Genomic DNA, 15,500 nt, shown 5'->3' with positions numbered 1-15,500 from the left:
TTTTTTTAAAATTTTAAAAAAATTAATTAAAATTTAATTTTTTTTTTAACAAAATTTAAATTTAATTGGGGCCAATTAACCCAATTTTTAAAAAAATTTTAAAAACCCTTTTTTAAAAAATTTTTTTTAAATTTTTTTTTTTGGGGTCCCTTTGGGGTTTTTAAAAAAAAACCCAAAAACCAACTTAATATTCAAAAGGGGAATTTTTTTTCCAATTTTTTGTTCCCCCTTTTAAAAAATTTTTTTTTTTTGGAACCGGGGGGGTTTTTAAAATTTTTTTTAAAAACCAAAAAAAGGGGGGGGGGGGGGGGGGGGGGGGTTTTGGGGGGGGGGGGGGGTGGGGGGGGGGGAAAAAAAATTTTAATTAAAATTTAAAGGGGTTAAAAAAAAAAAATTTTTTTGTTTAAAAAAAAAAAAAATTTTTGATTTCCCAAAAAATTTAAGGGTTTAAAAAAACCCCCTTTTTTCCCTTGGAAAAAAAAAACCTTTTGGGGGGGGAAAAAAATTCCCCCCAAAGGGGAAAAAATTTTTTTTCCGGGGGGTTTTTTGGTTCCCGGGGGGCCCCTTTTTTTTTTGGGTTTTTTGGGGCCCCAAACCCGGGGGGGGGGGGTTTGGGGGGGGGGGGTTTTAGGTTTTTTTTTGGGAAAAAAATTTTGGCCAAAAAAATTTTTGGGGCCCCCCTTCCCCCCCAAAATTTTTTTTTTTGGGGGGTGGTTCCCCCTTTTTAAAAGGTTTTTTTTTAAAAAAATAAAAAATTTTGGGGGGTGGGGTTTTGGGGGGGGCCCCCAAAATTACCCCTTTGGTTTGGGGTTTGGCGGGGGGGGGTCCCACCCCCCCCCCCCCCCCCCAACCCCCCAAAACCCCCCCCCCGGGGGGGTTGTTCCCCCCCGGGGGCCCCCCGGGGCCGGAAACCCCCTTCCCCCCGGTTGGGGTTTTCGTCCCTTTGGGCCCGGGGGGGGGGGGGGGGGGGGGGGGGGGGGGGCCCCGGGGGTTTGGGGGCCCCCCCCCCAAAACCCCCTTCCCTTTTTTGGGGGGGTTTAAAGGGGGGGTGCCCCCCCGGGGAACCCCCCCGGGGGGCCCCCCCCCTTAATTTTGGGGAAAAACCTTTCCCAACCCCGGGGTTTTAAATTTCCCCCGGGTTTCCCCTGGGGGGGGGGGGGGGGTTTTCCCCCGGGGGGTAAAATTTTTCCCCGGGGGTTTTTTTTTTTTGGGGGGGGGGGGGGGGGCCCAAATTTAAAGGGGGGGGCCCCCCCCCTTTTGTTTCCCTTCCCCTTTTTTCTTTTTTAAAAAAAAACCCTTGGGCCCCTTCCCCGTGGTTTAAAAAAAAAAGGAAAATAAAAACCCCAAAATTTAACCTTTTTTTTTTAACCAATTTTTAAAAATCCAAAAATTTTAAAAAATTTCCTTTTTTTAAAAAAAAAAAAAAAAAAAAAAAAAAAAAAAAAAAAAAAAAATTTTAAAAAAAATTTTAAAAAAAAAAAAAAAAAAAAATTTAAAAAAAAAAAAAAAAAAAAAAAAATTAAAAAAAAAAAATTTAAAAAAAAAAAAAAAAAAAATTTTAAAAACCCAAAAAAAATTTTTTAAAAAAAAACAAAAAAAACCAAAAAAAAAAAAAAAAAAAAAAAAAAAAAAAAAAAATTAAAAAATTTAAAAAAAAACCCCCTAAAAAAAAAAAAAAAAAAAAAAAAAAAAAAAAAAAAAAAAAAAAAAAAAAAAAAAAAAAAAAAAAATTTTAAAAAAACCTTAAAAAAAAAAAAAATTTAAAAAAAAATAAAAATAAAAAAAAAATAAAAAAAAAGGCACCAAACCAATTTTTAAAAAAAAAATTTTTTGGGGAAAAAAAAATTTGGTTTTAAAGGTTTTAAAAAATTTTTTTTAAAAAACCAACTTAAAGGACCTTTAAAAAAAAATAATTTTTTTTCCCTTTTTTAGGTTTTAAAAGGGCCCAATCCTTTTTCCCCCCCCCCAAAATTTTAATTTAAATTTTGGGTCCAAATTTTTTGGGTTTTTTAATTTTTTTAAAAATTTTTTAAAATTTTTTTTTTTTTTTTCCCAAAAATTCCCAAAAGGGGGGGGAATAAAATTTTTTTTAAAAAAAAAATATTGGAAATTTTTTTGGGGTTTTTTTCCTTTTGGAAGGCCCAAAAAGGGGACCCCAAAAATTTTTTTATTTTTTAAAAAATTTGGTTTGAAAAACCCCCCAAATTTCTGAAGCAAGATTACATGGCTTCATATTAGACACAGGATGGGACGGAACAACGCTCCTAACTTTAAACCAATATTTTATGCAATGTTTAGTTCTCCTCACACTCAGGGGGAGTACATTTAACTCCACCCTTATGCTATCATTGGGAGTGCCTGGGCAGGCACCCACAATTATTCTGAGGGCCATATTATATGTGGCCTCTAGCTTTGCTAATTGCGTGGGTGAAGCGCAGCTAAAGGCCTGAGCCCCATATTGTAAACGGGAGTCTATAAGCGCCTCGAAGATCATAAGCACAGTACGCTTATCCCCCCCCCCCCCCCCCCCCCCCTCCCACGAGGTGGCGGTAAGCACCCTAAGCATATTAATATGTTGTTTACAGGTAGTGACAACTTAGTTAATATGTATGATAAAGCTGAAGCATTGGTCAAAGACAATTCCCAAACATTTTACCGACTTAACCTGGGGAATAGGTGTGTTTGCATAAGTTAAGTCTTACTTAGTTTTATGGCGATTAAATGTATTAGCACAAAGTATAGTTATAGTCTTGGATCGGGAGACAGTCACCCCCCAGGTGTCGGCCCAATTTTGGAGGTTATTAATATCAATTTGGATATCATTTTAAAGGGTTTGTTTTAAACACTTTCCAGTTCTCCAAAAAGCAGTATCATCAGCAAAAAGACCTAGACTAAATTTAGTATCCGTGGACTGATGACTTAATAATGAGTTAGCTAGGTCATTAATAGAAATACTAAAAAGTGTTGGGGCAATAACTGACCCCTGTGGGATTCCATTCTCCAGCTCCAAGACTGGTGAAAAGGCTTGGGCCACGTTAACAGTAAAGGTTCTTTTAGAAATAAAACGTTCTATAAAGGTAAACATGGAGCCCCTAATATCCATGTTATATACTTTAACCAGTAGTCCGTGTCTCCAGACCATGTCATAGGCCTTTTCCAGATCGACAAAGATGCCTACCACCTTTTCTCTAAAACAAAATGCTTCTGAAATCTCTGATTGTAACCTAAATAGGTGGTCGGCAGTAGAGTGGTTCTTTCTGAATCCACTCTGATATATGGTTAATAAAGCTTTATTTTCAAGATGTCCTGTCAATCTGGAATTGACCATAGCTTCCATGGTCTTACAGACACTGGGCGTAAGAGAGATTGGTCGTTAATTAGTAGGGTTAGTAAGGTCCTTACCCCTCTTAGGGAGGCTAAACACTTCTGCATGCCTCCAGTCGAGGGGCAGATAACCATGCTTCCATATTAAATTATACAGTTCCAGGAAGACATTGAGGGTAGCTGACGGCATGTTTTTAAGTAAAATATAACTAAAATTACCTGGGCCTGGCGCAGTACCCAGTCAATTCCTGGAGTGAAAATGGTTGGTTATAGTCGGGTTTGGTAAATTTAGCATCCAGGGGAATTTTCATATTAGATTCCATATATTCTTTATTACGTTGAAAATTATATGAAAAAAAAGTTTTGTACTGGAATTATTTTGGAAAGTTTGTCCAAAAATATTAGCTTTTTGTTGGTTAGTACCATAGTTTTTATTTTTAAGCAATAATGTTGATTTAGCGACCGGTTTCCCCTGGATCCTTTTAATCTTAGACCAGATGTCCCTGCTAGTGTGCTTAGTATTCATAGATGTACACAAATTTTGCCATGAACTTTTTGTTTGCCTCTAAGACCGCTGAACTAACTTTAATTTTACTCTCTTTAAAATTTCCCAAATTAAGCACACTGTTAATTTTGTGGTATAATTTACGCATTTTATTACGATGTCTGGTTAATTTAGATAATTCTGGTGTCCACCATGGGAGCCGAGTTGGTTTTAGGTTTAAAATTAGACATGGGGACAGTATCCTGAGCAATTTTAATGATTTCATCAATAAAATTTTATTAAATTTATCTATATTAAAATCACGAATGTTGTCAACCTGTATTAAAAGACCTCCACCAGGGTGTATATACAAGTTAAAAATATCAATAGATTCTTCACGGCCATGAATTGTCACTCCCATGGCCTCAAGATTAGACTTTGTGGTATTCAGAGAGATGGGTAAGAGAGGTCGTTTCTGATATATATAGCTAGACCTCCTCTACTGGTACAACCAGTATTATGATAGAACCCATAGTACCCTGGCAGATTGTATTCAGTAAAAAAACAAACAAAAAAACCAAAAAAACCCAGACGATGTCTATTTTAATTTTAGATTCTTCGAGGTGCTTTTTAAGCTCATCTCCCCTACCGGGAAATCTCAGGCCCCTAGCGTTCCATTGTAAAAGAGCTATACCTTTAAAGAATTTTAACTGATTAATTTTGTTATTATTATTATTATTTATAACTTGAGATCCTAAAGGTACCCTATCTAAAATAACTCTGTCTCCCATTATCGGTGTGGAGCAATACTAGCTTTTTTTTTAAATAAAAAAATGTTCTAAATTAGTCCACACCATGGTGTTTAGGTGATGAGACAGGTACTGGCTCAGCTGTAGTGCAGTGGAACCATTTAAGGTTACCCTTAAGAGCAGTGGGGCCGCGCACCAGTATCCCAAGATATTGTTGCATAGACTTACATGCTAAAAGGGTGGCGTCCTCAACCACATCCCGAGTGATCATTGGTGGCTTAGATCCCCCCAGGGAACCATCCAAATGCAACCTGGTCAGAACTCTCATAAGTTGAAAAGCTGTGACCGGGCGATTGGGGTCATTAGATGATCACTGAGGTTGAGGGGGGTATTGGTAAGGTTTATTGTGGGGGTTGGGAGGATTGTTCTTAGTATTTGTAACTAAAGGGGGGCAGCTCACTCCCGGCGTGGCCCTGCGCGGTTTGGCAACAGGAGCAGCACCCCTAGGTGCCCCAGTATCACCCCTCTCTCTGGAATAGAGGTTGTGCATGGCCTCTTTGTAATAAGAGCACTCTTGACTATGTGTGAAGTGCTCGTGTTTACAATTGGCACATTTCACAGGGTTGGTACATGGGTTATTGGGGCCCCGTTAGGGATGCTTACTGCCACACCGGAAGCAGACAGGATCCCCCTGGGTTCGACATTTTTTTTATGTTGTGGCCCCACCTCTGGCATTGAGCGCATTTTATAGCTTTAGGTTTAAATCGGAGTAGGGGATAAGAATGGTGTTTGAACAACAGCGAGTCTACGCAGTTATCAGGATTTCTAAGTAAGGGATCCCAATATCCCTTTCGCCACACTGTTAGGTTTTGTAACTCTATGTCAGGATTTTCCCGTGACACCACCACTTGGATTTGAGCCGCTGACATGGGACCGAGTGGCATTTTCACTAGGCGGCGTCTACAGAAATCCTGAACAGGTCTATCAATTTTATTATTTGTTTTGTTAACTTTTGAATTAACTGTTTGAAAAATTTGGTCAACAGTCTACAGAGGCTTGCCACCCCAGAGGCCCCTGGCGGGTGAACATTGCATAAAAAGGACACCCCGTAGAACCGCCCGAAAGTTCTGGGTGCTAGTTGATATTCATTCGAGGGGATTCATTTTTTCAATTACAGGACTAGAGAGATCGTTGGGAAACGTTTGGCAGGGGTGGGGGTGTGGGGGGGAAGGTGGGGGGCATCGGTAGTGTGTAGAAAATATTTTTTGCTATAGGTTTTTTGTGCTCCCCGAATAAAGATCTTTTAGTTTTAGTTTTTAAGTTTTTAGCTTCATTTATTTCTTCTTGGGGAGCTTGAAAGGTTAATATAGGTCCACAGATGTCCACCCTCTCTTTTGTATCCTCCCAGATACCCTGGGCTACAACTGTATCCGCCGCGGTTTGGCTATTTACAACTGTCAACACACCTTCGGCGGTCTCCGTGGCTATTTGGTGGCGACTGTCAACGGAGATCCCCGAAGTGTGCGTTTCCGTAGTACTCGGCGAAAGTAGGCGAAAGGAACGGTTTATTTAAAGTGTGCGCACTCAAACATTTTTATTTACGGTTATATGGCGTCAGACATATGGTTAAGAACCACACAGATCTTGAGAGGAAACCCGCTGTCGCCACTACATGGGCTACTCTTTCCGATTAGCAGCAAGGGATCTTTTATTTGCGCTTCCCACAGGCAGGATAGCACAAACCATGGCCTTTGTTGAACCAGTTATGGATCACTGGTCGGTGCAAGTGGTTTACACCACCCATTGAGCCTTGTGGAGCACTCACTCAGGGTTTGGAGTTGGTATCTGGATTTAAAATTCCATGCCTCGACTGGAATCCGAACCCAGTACCTACCAGCCTGTAGACCGATGGCCTAACCACGACGCCACCGAGTTTGAGGTGGGCAGAATTTGCAATAAAACATTTAGAAGTAGGTACTGAGACCTAAGCCAAAAGTAGCTGACATAACCTGATCATGTCTGAAACAAAACATTTAAATCCAAAAATAAATTAGAATGCTCGGCCGAAAAGGTTTTAAGGTGATTTGAGCAATTTTGACGGACAATCAATGTTTTTTTAAAGTCCAACGTGCCCAAAAAGGAGGATACTTGTCCTAGGTAAGGTTGACTTTTTACGGCGAGTTGAGGGGTGGGCTAGCACTCAGGTTCAGGACTTGATTCCTCTTGGTCAACAAGTCTGCGATGACGACGTGGTACCCGGCGCCGCAGACGGTCTTCACAATCCTGTATATGGTGTAGCTATCCATGTCAACAAGCAGGATTGCTTGACGGAAGACCCGATCGGTTGTTCTTGATCCTGAGTGAGTGGAGCTCGTAGTCACTTCCATCTAGAAGTGGCTTCCAATCCTGGTTTGAAAACCTCCCACTCAACGTCGCCGGGTCGGTGGTGTCCCCCTGGACCAGCTGTTTGTACTGGCTCTCTTAATCTTGCCAATGGCTAAGTACCATGCTTCTTGTGTGTCGACAGGAGGTGGCGGTTGTCTTTCCTCTTGCGGCTCGGCTGCTGGTGAAGTCGCCTTTCGCTTGGCCGCCGCAACAACAACAGGCGCCGACTCGACGGGAGCGGTAGGTAAAGTTAACCGCTTCACCGGAGTCGGCGCCTTGGGAGTGGAAGTCAGTGGAACCTTCCTCGGTGCTTGGCACATTCCTGTATCCAGCTGGGAGTAGGTCGCGTTGGGGGACTCTGGTGCCGTTGGCTGTCGTGTCCTTTTCTGCGGAGTAGGTGGGTGCGGCGACGCAGAAGGAACCGCCACTGGCGGTTGAGCCGTCAGCTTAGTCCCCCCCCCCCCCCCTGAGCCGCCCCTGGCGCACGCTTCTTCTTCCAATCCTCTTCGTTGGAGCCATGTCGCCGTACACCAAAGACACGGTCGCCGGTGACCCGGTGTACGCGACGCGGAACTCCAATACTGTACAGAAGCTTGCTATCAAGCCCTCCAGTGTGTGTGTGTGTGGGGGGGGGGGGGGGGGCAATCCGAGAGCACAGGCGATTACGTCTAGCTGCATTGTGAGTTAGCTCGGGAGTGCCCCACGTGTTCCGGCGATCGCATTTCTGTTGATAGGATGGGAACTGTATTAACGTGCCCATATCCAACTTAGGTTCAGCCACGCCCACCCCGGTCTTCAAGACGGCGTAGTGTCGGGTTGTCCATAATTGTCAGTAGCACGCCCTAGTGGTATACGCCCAGACGACGAACAGTCAGGCAGACGGCACTACTTCCTTCGGACATGCGGACTTTGTGCAACGCAAAGTGTCCATCGGCACGGCTGGTTGGTAACGGCTGGAAAGCTTCGTGCTTCGGCATGCTGATCACCTGTCTGACGTCCCCGATGTTAGTCTTCACAAGCTGAGCGTAGCGTGATAGTAACTTGCTGGCCTGCAGTGACCAGCTTGCACTGAACAACGTCTAGCTTCATCGAAGGTTAAACTGGAAGTGATTTCTGTTGACTTGACTTGACTTGACTAATTTGTTCATGCTCATATACCACTAGAGTTTCGAGCATGTCCGACCCGGGACCTGTCTCTGAATAGCCAGTGACTTGCTCCGGGAACGAACAAAATAAGGGGACAATTTTGAAATTTGCACCCAAAAAATAAATAGTGGGCCTTTAAAATTTTGATGCGCATCTCTAATTAATATAATTAATAATAATAATTAAAAACATTCTACTCATTAAATTTGGTCGCTAGATTAGATCGGGCGGTCAAGAAGAAATTAGATAGATATATAATTAGTTTAACGTGTTCGTGCACCACCAGGGCCTCGAACACGCTCATCTCGAGTCCGACCTCCAACAAGATCGGTGGACTGACTGGGGATGGGGAGGACGAGGGTAGTGTTGAAAATGGGCAGAATTTTGAAAATAGCAATTAGTAAAAAAGTTAGTAGAATAAATGAAAAAAAGAAAAAAAGTTACGAGCCAAAAATAAGAATAATTGACTGCTCGGCCGGATATTTATATAATTTGGAGCATTTTAGAAGGACAGTCCAAATATAAATAAGAGAAAGAAGAGAGGATCGGACTATTTCTGTTGGCTTAGAATAAGATACGGTTTTAAAGTGCTCCTATACCTCTGTGGTTTCGAACGCGCCTACCCCGAGTCCGGCCTCCGATATGATCGGTGATCTGACTCGGGGCAGGAAAAAGCTAAGTATTATGATAATTTAGAAATTTTGAATTTTAATGCCAACATAATAAAAAACGGGATAACGGGAGATTAATAATGTTTTACTGCGCACTTAAATAAAATATAACCTTATTCTACAATAATTATCATTAAATTAATTAGACGCAAATTTAGATGGGGAAGTCTAAAATTAAATAAATTAGCTATATAAGATAAATGATTTTTTTTTATTAAGTCCCCAGAGGCAAGGAGGAAGGGTAGGAGGGTGAGCCCAACCCACAAAAAAGTTGTATTAAATTTAATATTAATTATCTCAATATAAAAGTTTATTATAAAAAGATTACCGATCTTATATCGGGCCTTAGTGTGACCAGGGAGGGGGGGGGGGGGGGGGCTAGAAGGGAGGCCGGAACTTTCATCAAACCTACGGCCAAACCGCCTACGCCCTATTGCTCCAAATAACCTCTAACGACCGGCATTCCCCCCCCCCCCCCCCCCCCCCCCCCCCACCGTGTCCAACTGCAGCTCGATCCAGTCATGGTGAACCCGAATTTTTGGACGGAAAAACAGAAACGTCTGGGTCGGCGTTATACTTAGCATGATATTACTCAGCAAGTATAGATCGAAGTTGAGATTGGTACTGACGTGGTACCGGCGTATTAGAATCTTTACAAGAGGGGGTGGAAGCATCTAGTGGGTTGGAACGGGAAATACCATCACTATGGTTATCGCCACATTCTGGATTACTAAATTCAGAATCATGATTAAAATTCTCTGGGTCGGAGGATTACATTGGATTAGATTTATCTAAGTCTTGGTTATCTACAGTTTGGTTTTGGCCTATGCCGGAAAGGTCACCTAAAGATGTAAAGTTGTCGTTTGGCTTAGAAATTGTTTTAAGCAAATAACTAGGTAAAACAACGACTCATTTTAGAATTAACAATCAATATTGCTTTATAGTCCGCTGGCACTGGCGCAAAACAGCATTAAGGGTTAAATTTGTAATTATAAGCTAAACAATAGATACAAACAATAGCCTAACATACACAAAGAAAAACGTGACGTGATCGTAAAACTCGAAACACGGTTATTTCAATGCCTATTTGGATTCCTTTCGTCTCTTACTATACAAAGACTTACCCACACACTGCAGCTCGGTGGCTACTGTTGTATAATATATGAACAGTGGCATTTAACTATATTTTCTTCAACCTGCGACAGCACCTTACTAACACAACCTCTTACCATCTAAATTTCTAAATTGTCCCCATCATACTAATTCCTCCCAAATCCCTCCACCCCCACCCCCCACCCCCGCCATGGAATCGATGGCTGGCGAAGTCAGAACCCGAGTCCATGGTGGGCGTGCCTGAACCGAAATGATGTGGGCACGTTAATATAGTGCCCTTCCCTTCAACCTCTCCCCACGGCGTCCAGGCAGGTATGCATGAATCGAATGCACCGCCGAGGCCGGCTGACGTGTCGTTAAACAACTATTTATATCCTTTCGCGACATAACTGGTTTAACGACCGGACAGAGAAGTATATACATAACTAACAAGGTCAGGTCACTGGACAATCAAACTTCGTGTCGTGTGTCAGATACATGCGCCCGTGTGTGTGCACGAGTTATCTCGAAACTTACATTCACATGTGTGTGTGTGTGTGTCTGTGTGTTTTTTTTGTTGTTGTTGTTGTTAACATTACAATACAATGGAAGACAGATTAATGTCTTAAAGAAATAAACAAAAACAGTAACACAAAGCTACTAAATAAACCAGATTTCTCTACATGTGAGTAATAGTATGTGTACGTGTGTGTGCTCGCGCGTGTGTGTATTTGTCTATGCTCGTATATATGCGCGCGTATGTATGCATGTGTTAGCTGGAATAAAGTAAGAGGACACTCGACCATGTGTGGGTTTGTGTGTGCATGTGTGTCAACTCAGTGTTTTCGTATGTGTAGTTGTGTTTATGTTTTTGTCTGTACGTGTATTATTTGTGCGTGTATATTACGCCGTTATGTTTGTTTATGTTTGTGTATGTATACATGTGTATTTGTGGGTGTATATGTGTCGTTGTCTTTCTATGTGTATTTACATTTAAAAGTTTGTAGAATACATGTACATCTTTATCCTAAACCGAAATACACACTCATATCACATCTAGCAGTCATTATCCCTTTTACGATTAAACTAATACATAATACTTTATGAGAGGAAATATCTTACCTGACACCGAGTGTGCAATAAAATACATCCACGATGAGATGAGAAGCAGACGCGCCCAACACTTCGACATTTTGAGATGTCTCTCCATCCAGTAAGTAAAAATGTCGTCTTCGGGGTAACTCGTCACGTGGGCTAATGCATCCGGTAAACGTCACGGCTGAGTGTATCTACAGTTATGTCGCCTGCCGTGTATACTAGAGGTGTGCACTACGAAATCAAATCACGTACGCGATAATACTAGCTATTATTATTATTATTATTATTAGTAGTAGTAGTAGTAGTAGTAGTAGTAGTAGTAGTAGTAGTAGTAGTAGCAGCAGCAGTAGTAGAAGTAGTAGTAGTAGTAGTAGTAGTAGTAGTAGTTGTAGTAGTAGTAGCAGCAGCTGCAGCAGTAGCAGTAGCAGTAGCAGTAGTAGTAGTAGTAGCAGCAGCAGCAGCAGCAGCAGCAGCAGCAGTAGTAGTAGTAGTTGTTGTTGTTGTTATTGTTGTAGTAGTAGTAGTATTGTTGTAGTAGTAGTAGTAGTAGTAGTAGCAGCAGCAGCAGCAGCAGTAGTAGTAACAGCAGCAGCAGCAGCAGTAGCAGCAGCAGCAGTAGCAGCAACAGCAGTAGCAGCAGCAGCAGCAGCAGCCGTCGTCGTCGTCGTCGTCTTAGTAGTAGTAGTAGTAGTAGTAGTATAATGTTCAACACTAATTCTTATTTTGGCATGTATGTCTCTGGACTGACTGCAGTATTCAACGATTGTGCCTTAACACATTTATAACGCCACCGCTTTGCACTAGCAAAGTTACAACCTACATGTGAGAGAAATTATTTGATGTTTACATGGCTTCGAGCAACACATTGATCATTTTATTGTACTCATACCTAGAATAGGATGGAAATATTTTACTTAACGATGCATTCAACACATTTTATTTACGGTTATATGTCGTATGACATATGTTTAAGGACCACACATATATTGAGAGAGGAAACCCGCTGTCGTCACTTCATGGGCTACTCTTTTCGATTAGCAGCAAGGGATCTTTTATATACACCATCTCACAGACATAGTAGTACATACCACGGCCTTTGATATACCAGTCGTGGTGCACTGGCTGGAACGAAAAATACGCTTTACCACTGGGCTACGTCCCGCCCCTCTCTAGAATAGAAGCCACTTGTTGCTATAGCTCTTGACTGATTTTAAAAAACAAACATTTCTTTACTTGATAGACTTGTAATGAGAGCGATTGTTTTGTTTAACGGCACCACTAGAGCACATTAATTAATCATCGGCTATTGGATGTCAAACATTTGGTAATTCTGACACGTAGTCATCAGATGAAACCCGCAACATTTTCCTAATGCAGCAAAGGATTAGTAGATGTTAATATATTATTATTAATAGCGGTTATATTAGTAGTAGTAGTATAACTAGTAGCATTAATATGATATACTTGTTTTGTTATTATTTCTTTTCTCTGTAGTTTTATATCATGTAACATTATTTTTTAATTCAATTGGTATTTTGCTGATATTGTCTTACACAAATATTATGTCTTCAGTATTAGGCATGCAGACAAATGACATACTGGTAACAACTGTAACTGAAAGAAGATATTGTTCAAATCAGGATTTAAAAAATAAAATAAAATATGGTTTTAAACAACAAAAAAACCCACAACTGTTTGTTTTTTTGACAATAAAACAGGAATTTTTTAACATTACTTACCATGGCATATTAAAAAAAGAGACAGAAAACGCCAAAAATTGGTTGCTTTTATAGGGAGACGAGAGCAGGCAATGCACATGAAAAATTATTTTCATATGAAATGCTGTATTGGTGTAATGAACACACCAGTTATGCTTTTTGCTGAAAACTCATTTTATAATATTTTGTTTTGATTTGAACAAAATCCTCTTTCACTTACAATTATTACCAATATGTTATTTTTCCGCATTTCTATAAGAGATTATTAAGTGAAATATCCATTGTGTTATTTATGCCTCTCAGTATATATAATTATATATATATTCTGGATAGAAAATTGTCCACGTATTTCCCGCATTGTTACGCTTGATAACATGGAACTATTTATGTTTATTTAATATTATTACAATTTATTATCGGTCTTAGTCTAATATTTGTATTTTTGTTTGACAGGCGCCTGTATGACAGGGAAATATCGCTTGGATTGTAACTACACCTGTCACTGTAACGCTGCCAACTGTAATGACGTCATAGACTGTTCTGGTAATTGCCAGGAAGGATGGTCTGGACCAAGATGCTCAACAAGTAAACTAATTCTCTGATGACTACTAGTATCCCTGAAATGATCATATGAATCAAGGGCTATTTTCATATGTATGTACGTATGTATGTGTGTATGTGTGTGTATATGTGCATGTTTGTATGTGTGTATGTATGTGTGTATGTATGTATGTATGTATGTATGTATGTATGTATGTATGTATGTTTATGTCCGTCTGTCTGTCTGTCTGTCTGTCTCTCTCTCTCTCTCTCTCTCTCTCTCTCTCTCTCTCTCTCTCTCTCTCTCTCTCTCTCTCTCTGTGTGTGTGTGTGTACACACACGCACACGCACACGCGCACGCACACGCACATATACATATATTATACATAATATTATGGAAAACGCCATAAATATAGTGTGAAATATATACGATAACTATGGAACTGTTTATTGTAAATCATGTGTGTTACTGTCACGGGGATCCTACAATACCCGTAACTGAATGAAACACGAAAATCCAAATATCTCTCCTAACTGTATATCTATTAGGTCTCTCTGTAACGGGCAGTTATACCCGCGTGACTCGTCTAGGTATGATCAGAGATAAGATCTTATATAAAGTATATGTAATATAGCACGTTTAGTTCACTTAAAAACACAACAAAAACACTATACACTTTGGAATCTGTATTACTACTACACAGACAAATGCACTGCCGCAGTAGTTAATTAACAACAACAAATATAATAACAACCCAGAACTAATCACTTAATTAGTTAATCACTAGGTGTCTAGTTTACACAATATTCTAATCACTTCACCGTGACACAACACCCACACGTGTGATAATTGAGAAGCGCTTCCAGGGGAACTTAATTAATAAAGGAATTACAACTCTATTGCTAACTGGTTAATTTTTAATTAACCCTTAACTACTCATTCAGTAACCTTGTAATACAGACTTAATACTGGTACCTATCACAATAAAGACAATAGGATGACTGGTTAAGCTTTATATATATTAGAACAATGAGCCTACAGTTTACTGCGTCAGATTACTGGCAGCACCGTCTAAATAATATTGGTATAATACAGTATTAAAATATTTAAAATCACATCAATCACATCAAGGTTATACACAGAGCAGAAATAAAATATTTACCAGTCCGGACGGACAACGATCCCCTGGAGCCTTCCTTTTGTTTCTCCCTGATATCTCTAAAACCCTAACTATTTATCATAAAATTCGAATATCACCTGGGGGCACAACGCGGTCCTACCCCTATCAAGTGATATTTCTACAGCGGCCAAACCGGCATATTTTTCTTAGAAGCCTAGAGTGGTCGTCGCCTAGTTCGCCAGCAATACCATGATCGTACCGAACTAGCGGAGGTATTACGTAACTACTGGCCACATGGCCTCCACACCGGGACTGGGTGCGTATTAGAGGGTACAGCTCGACCACTGTCGCGCAGAGGTATTACGTAACAAAGTGCCCAACTGGGCTTAAGTGCATATTGGAACTGCACACGACCCTGTAAAACAATTAATATCGCCACAGGCGAAAACGAAATTAAGAGCATGTTTCGTCACAGTTACATAAAGGTAAAGAGTACTTTCGGTGTTTTACTTCTCTCATGCATTATACGAGTACACTAAGTCAGCATTAAAAAACCCAAAAGCCTTTCACTATTTTTTAAATATCAAATAGGTCTTCAGCGTGTTTGACAAGTTTTTTACTCATCAATTAAAGAAAATTGTGTAAGATACTGACAGTCACCACTAGGAACGGTATATTAATAGTGAGGGTATTTTATTTTGGCAGCTAACGTTTTTAATCTGTTGCTACTTTAACAATATTTTACCTACCTGTGGGCCTAACATTTTCACAGAAGTTGGCAAATGTCCAGGTAGTAATGGTTGTCAAATATTTACTTTACAGTCCCCATACCTTTAAAATAATTTGATATGCACTAGGGTAATCGTTTTTTCTCCCTAACCACTTGATATATAATACATTTGATGATAATCAATGTCCGTAACTGTTGCTACTTTTATTACTCAATCGTGTATCAAAGAATAGATAATGCAACCAATCATCTGACAAAATAGAAGATCCCATCTTGTCGAGCGCCGTATGGGGTGGTCGAATATGAACCTAGCGACTCTTTTTATCTATATTTCCTCTGGCCTGCTATATCTATTTAGATTACAAAAGGTCTTTCTTATTTATGTTTATGTATCCAGACGATACGATTTTATTTTCTAAATTGAAAAATGGTTTGCAGATA

The 15,500-nt window shown here is 40.2% G+C and overlaps 1 protein-coding gene across 1 annotated transcript in view; it reads left to right on the top strand.

The window, feature by feature from the left end:
- LOC121387111 overlaps nucleotides 1–5,642 on the top strand; it is an 11,543-nt gene extending 5,901 nt beyond the window's left edge. The window contains exons 4-5 of the mRNA XM_041518135.1: nucleotides 2,586–2,676; nucleotides 5,603–5,642. Of these exons, the coding sequence (XP_041374069.1) occupies nucleotides 2,586–2,676; nucleotides 5,603–5,642 (131 nt within the window). The remainder of the gene's footprint in view (nucleotides 1–2,585; nucleotides 2,677–5,602) is intronic.
- The last annotated feature ends 9,858 nt before the right edge of the window (nucleotides 5,643–15,500 follow it).

Source organism: Gigantopelta aegis, chromosome 13, assembly GCF_016097555.1.
Source record: "Gigantopelta aegis isolate Gae_Host chromosome 13, Gae_host_genome, whole genome shotgun sequence".
NCBI lineage: Eukaryota > Metazoa > Mollusca > Gastropoda > Neomphalida > Peltospiridae > Gigantopelta > Gigantopelta aegis.
The sequence above is the reverse complement of the archived record's forward strand: the minus strand, read 5'-3'. Positions and strand labels throughout refer to the sequence as shown.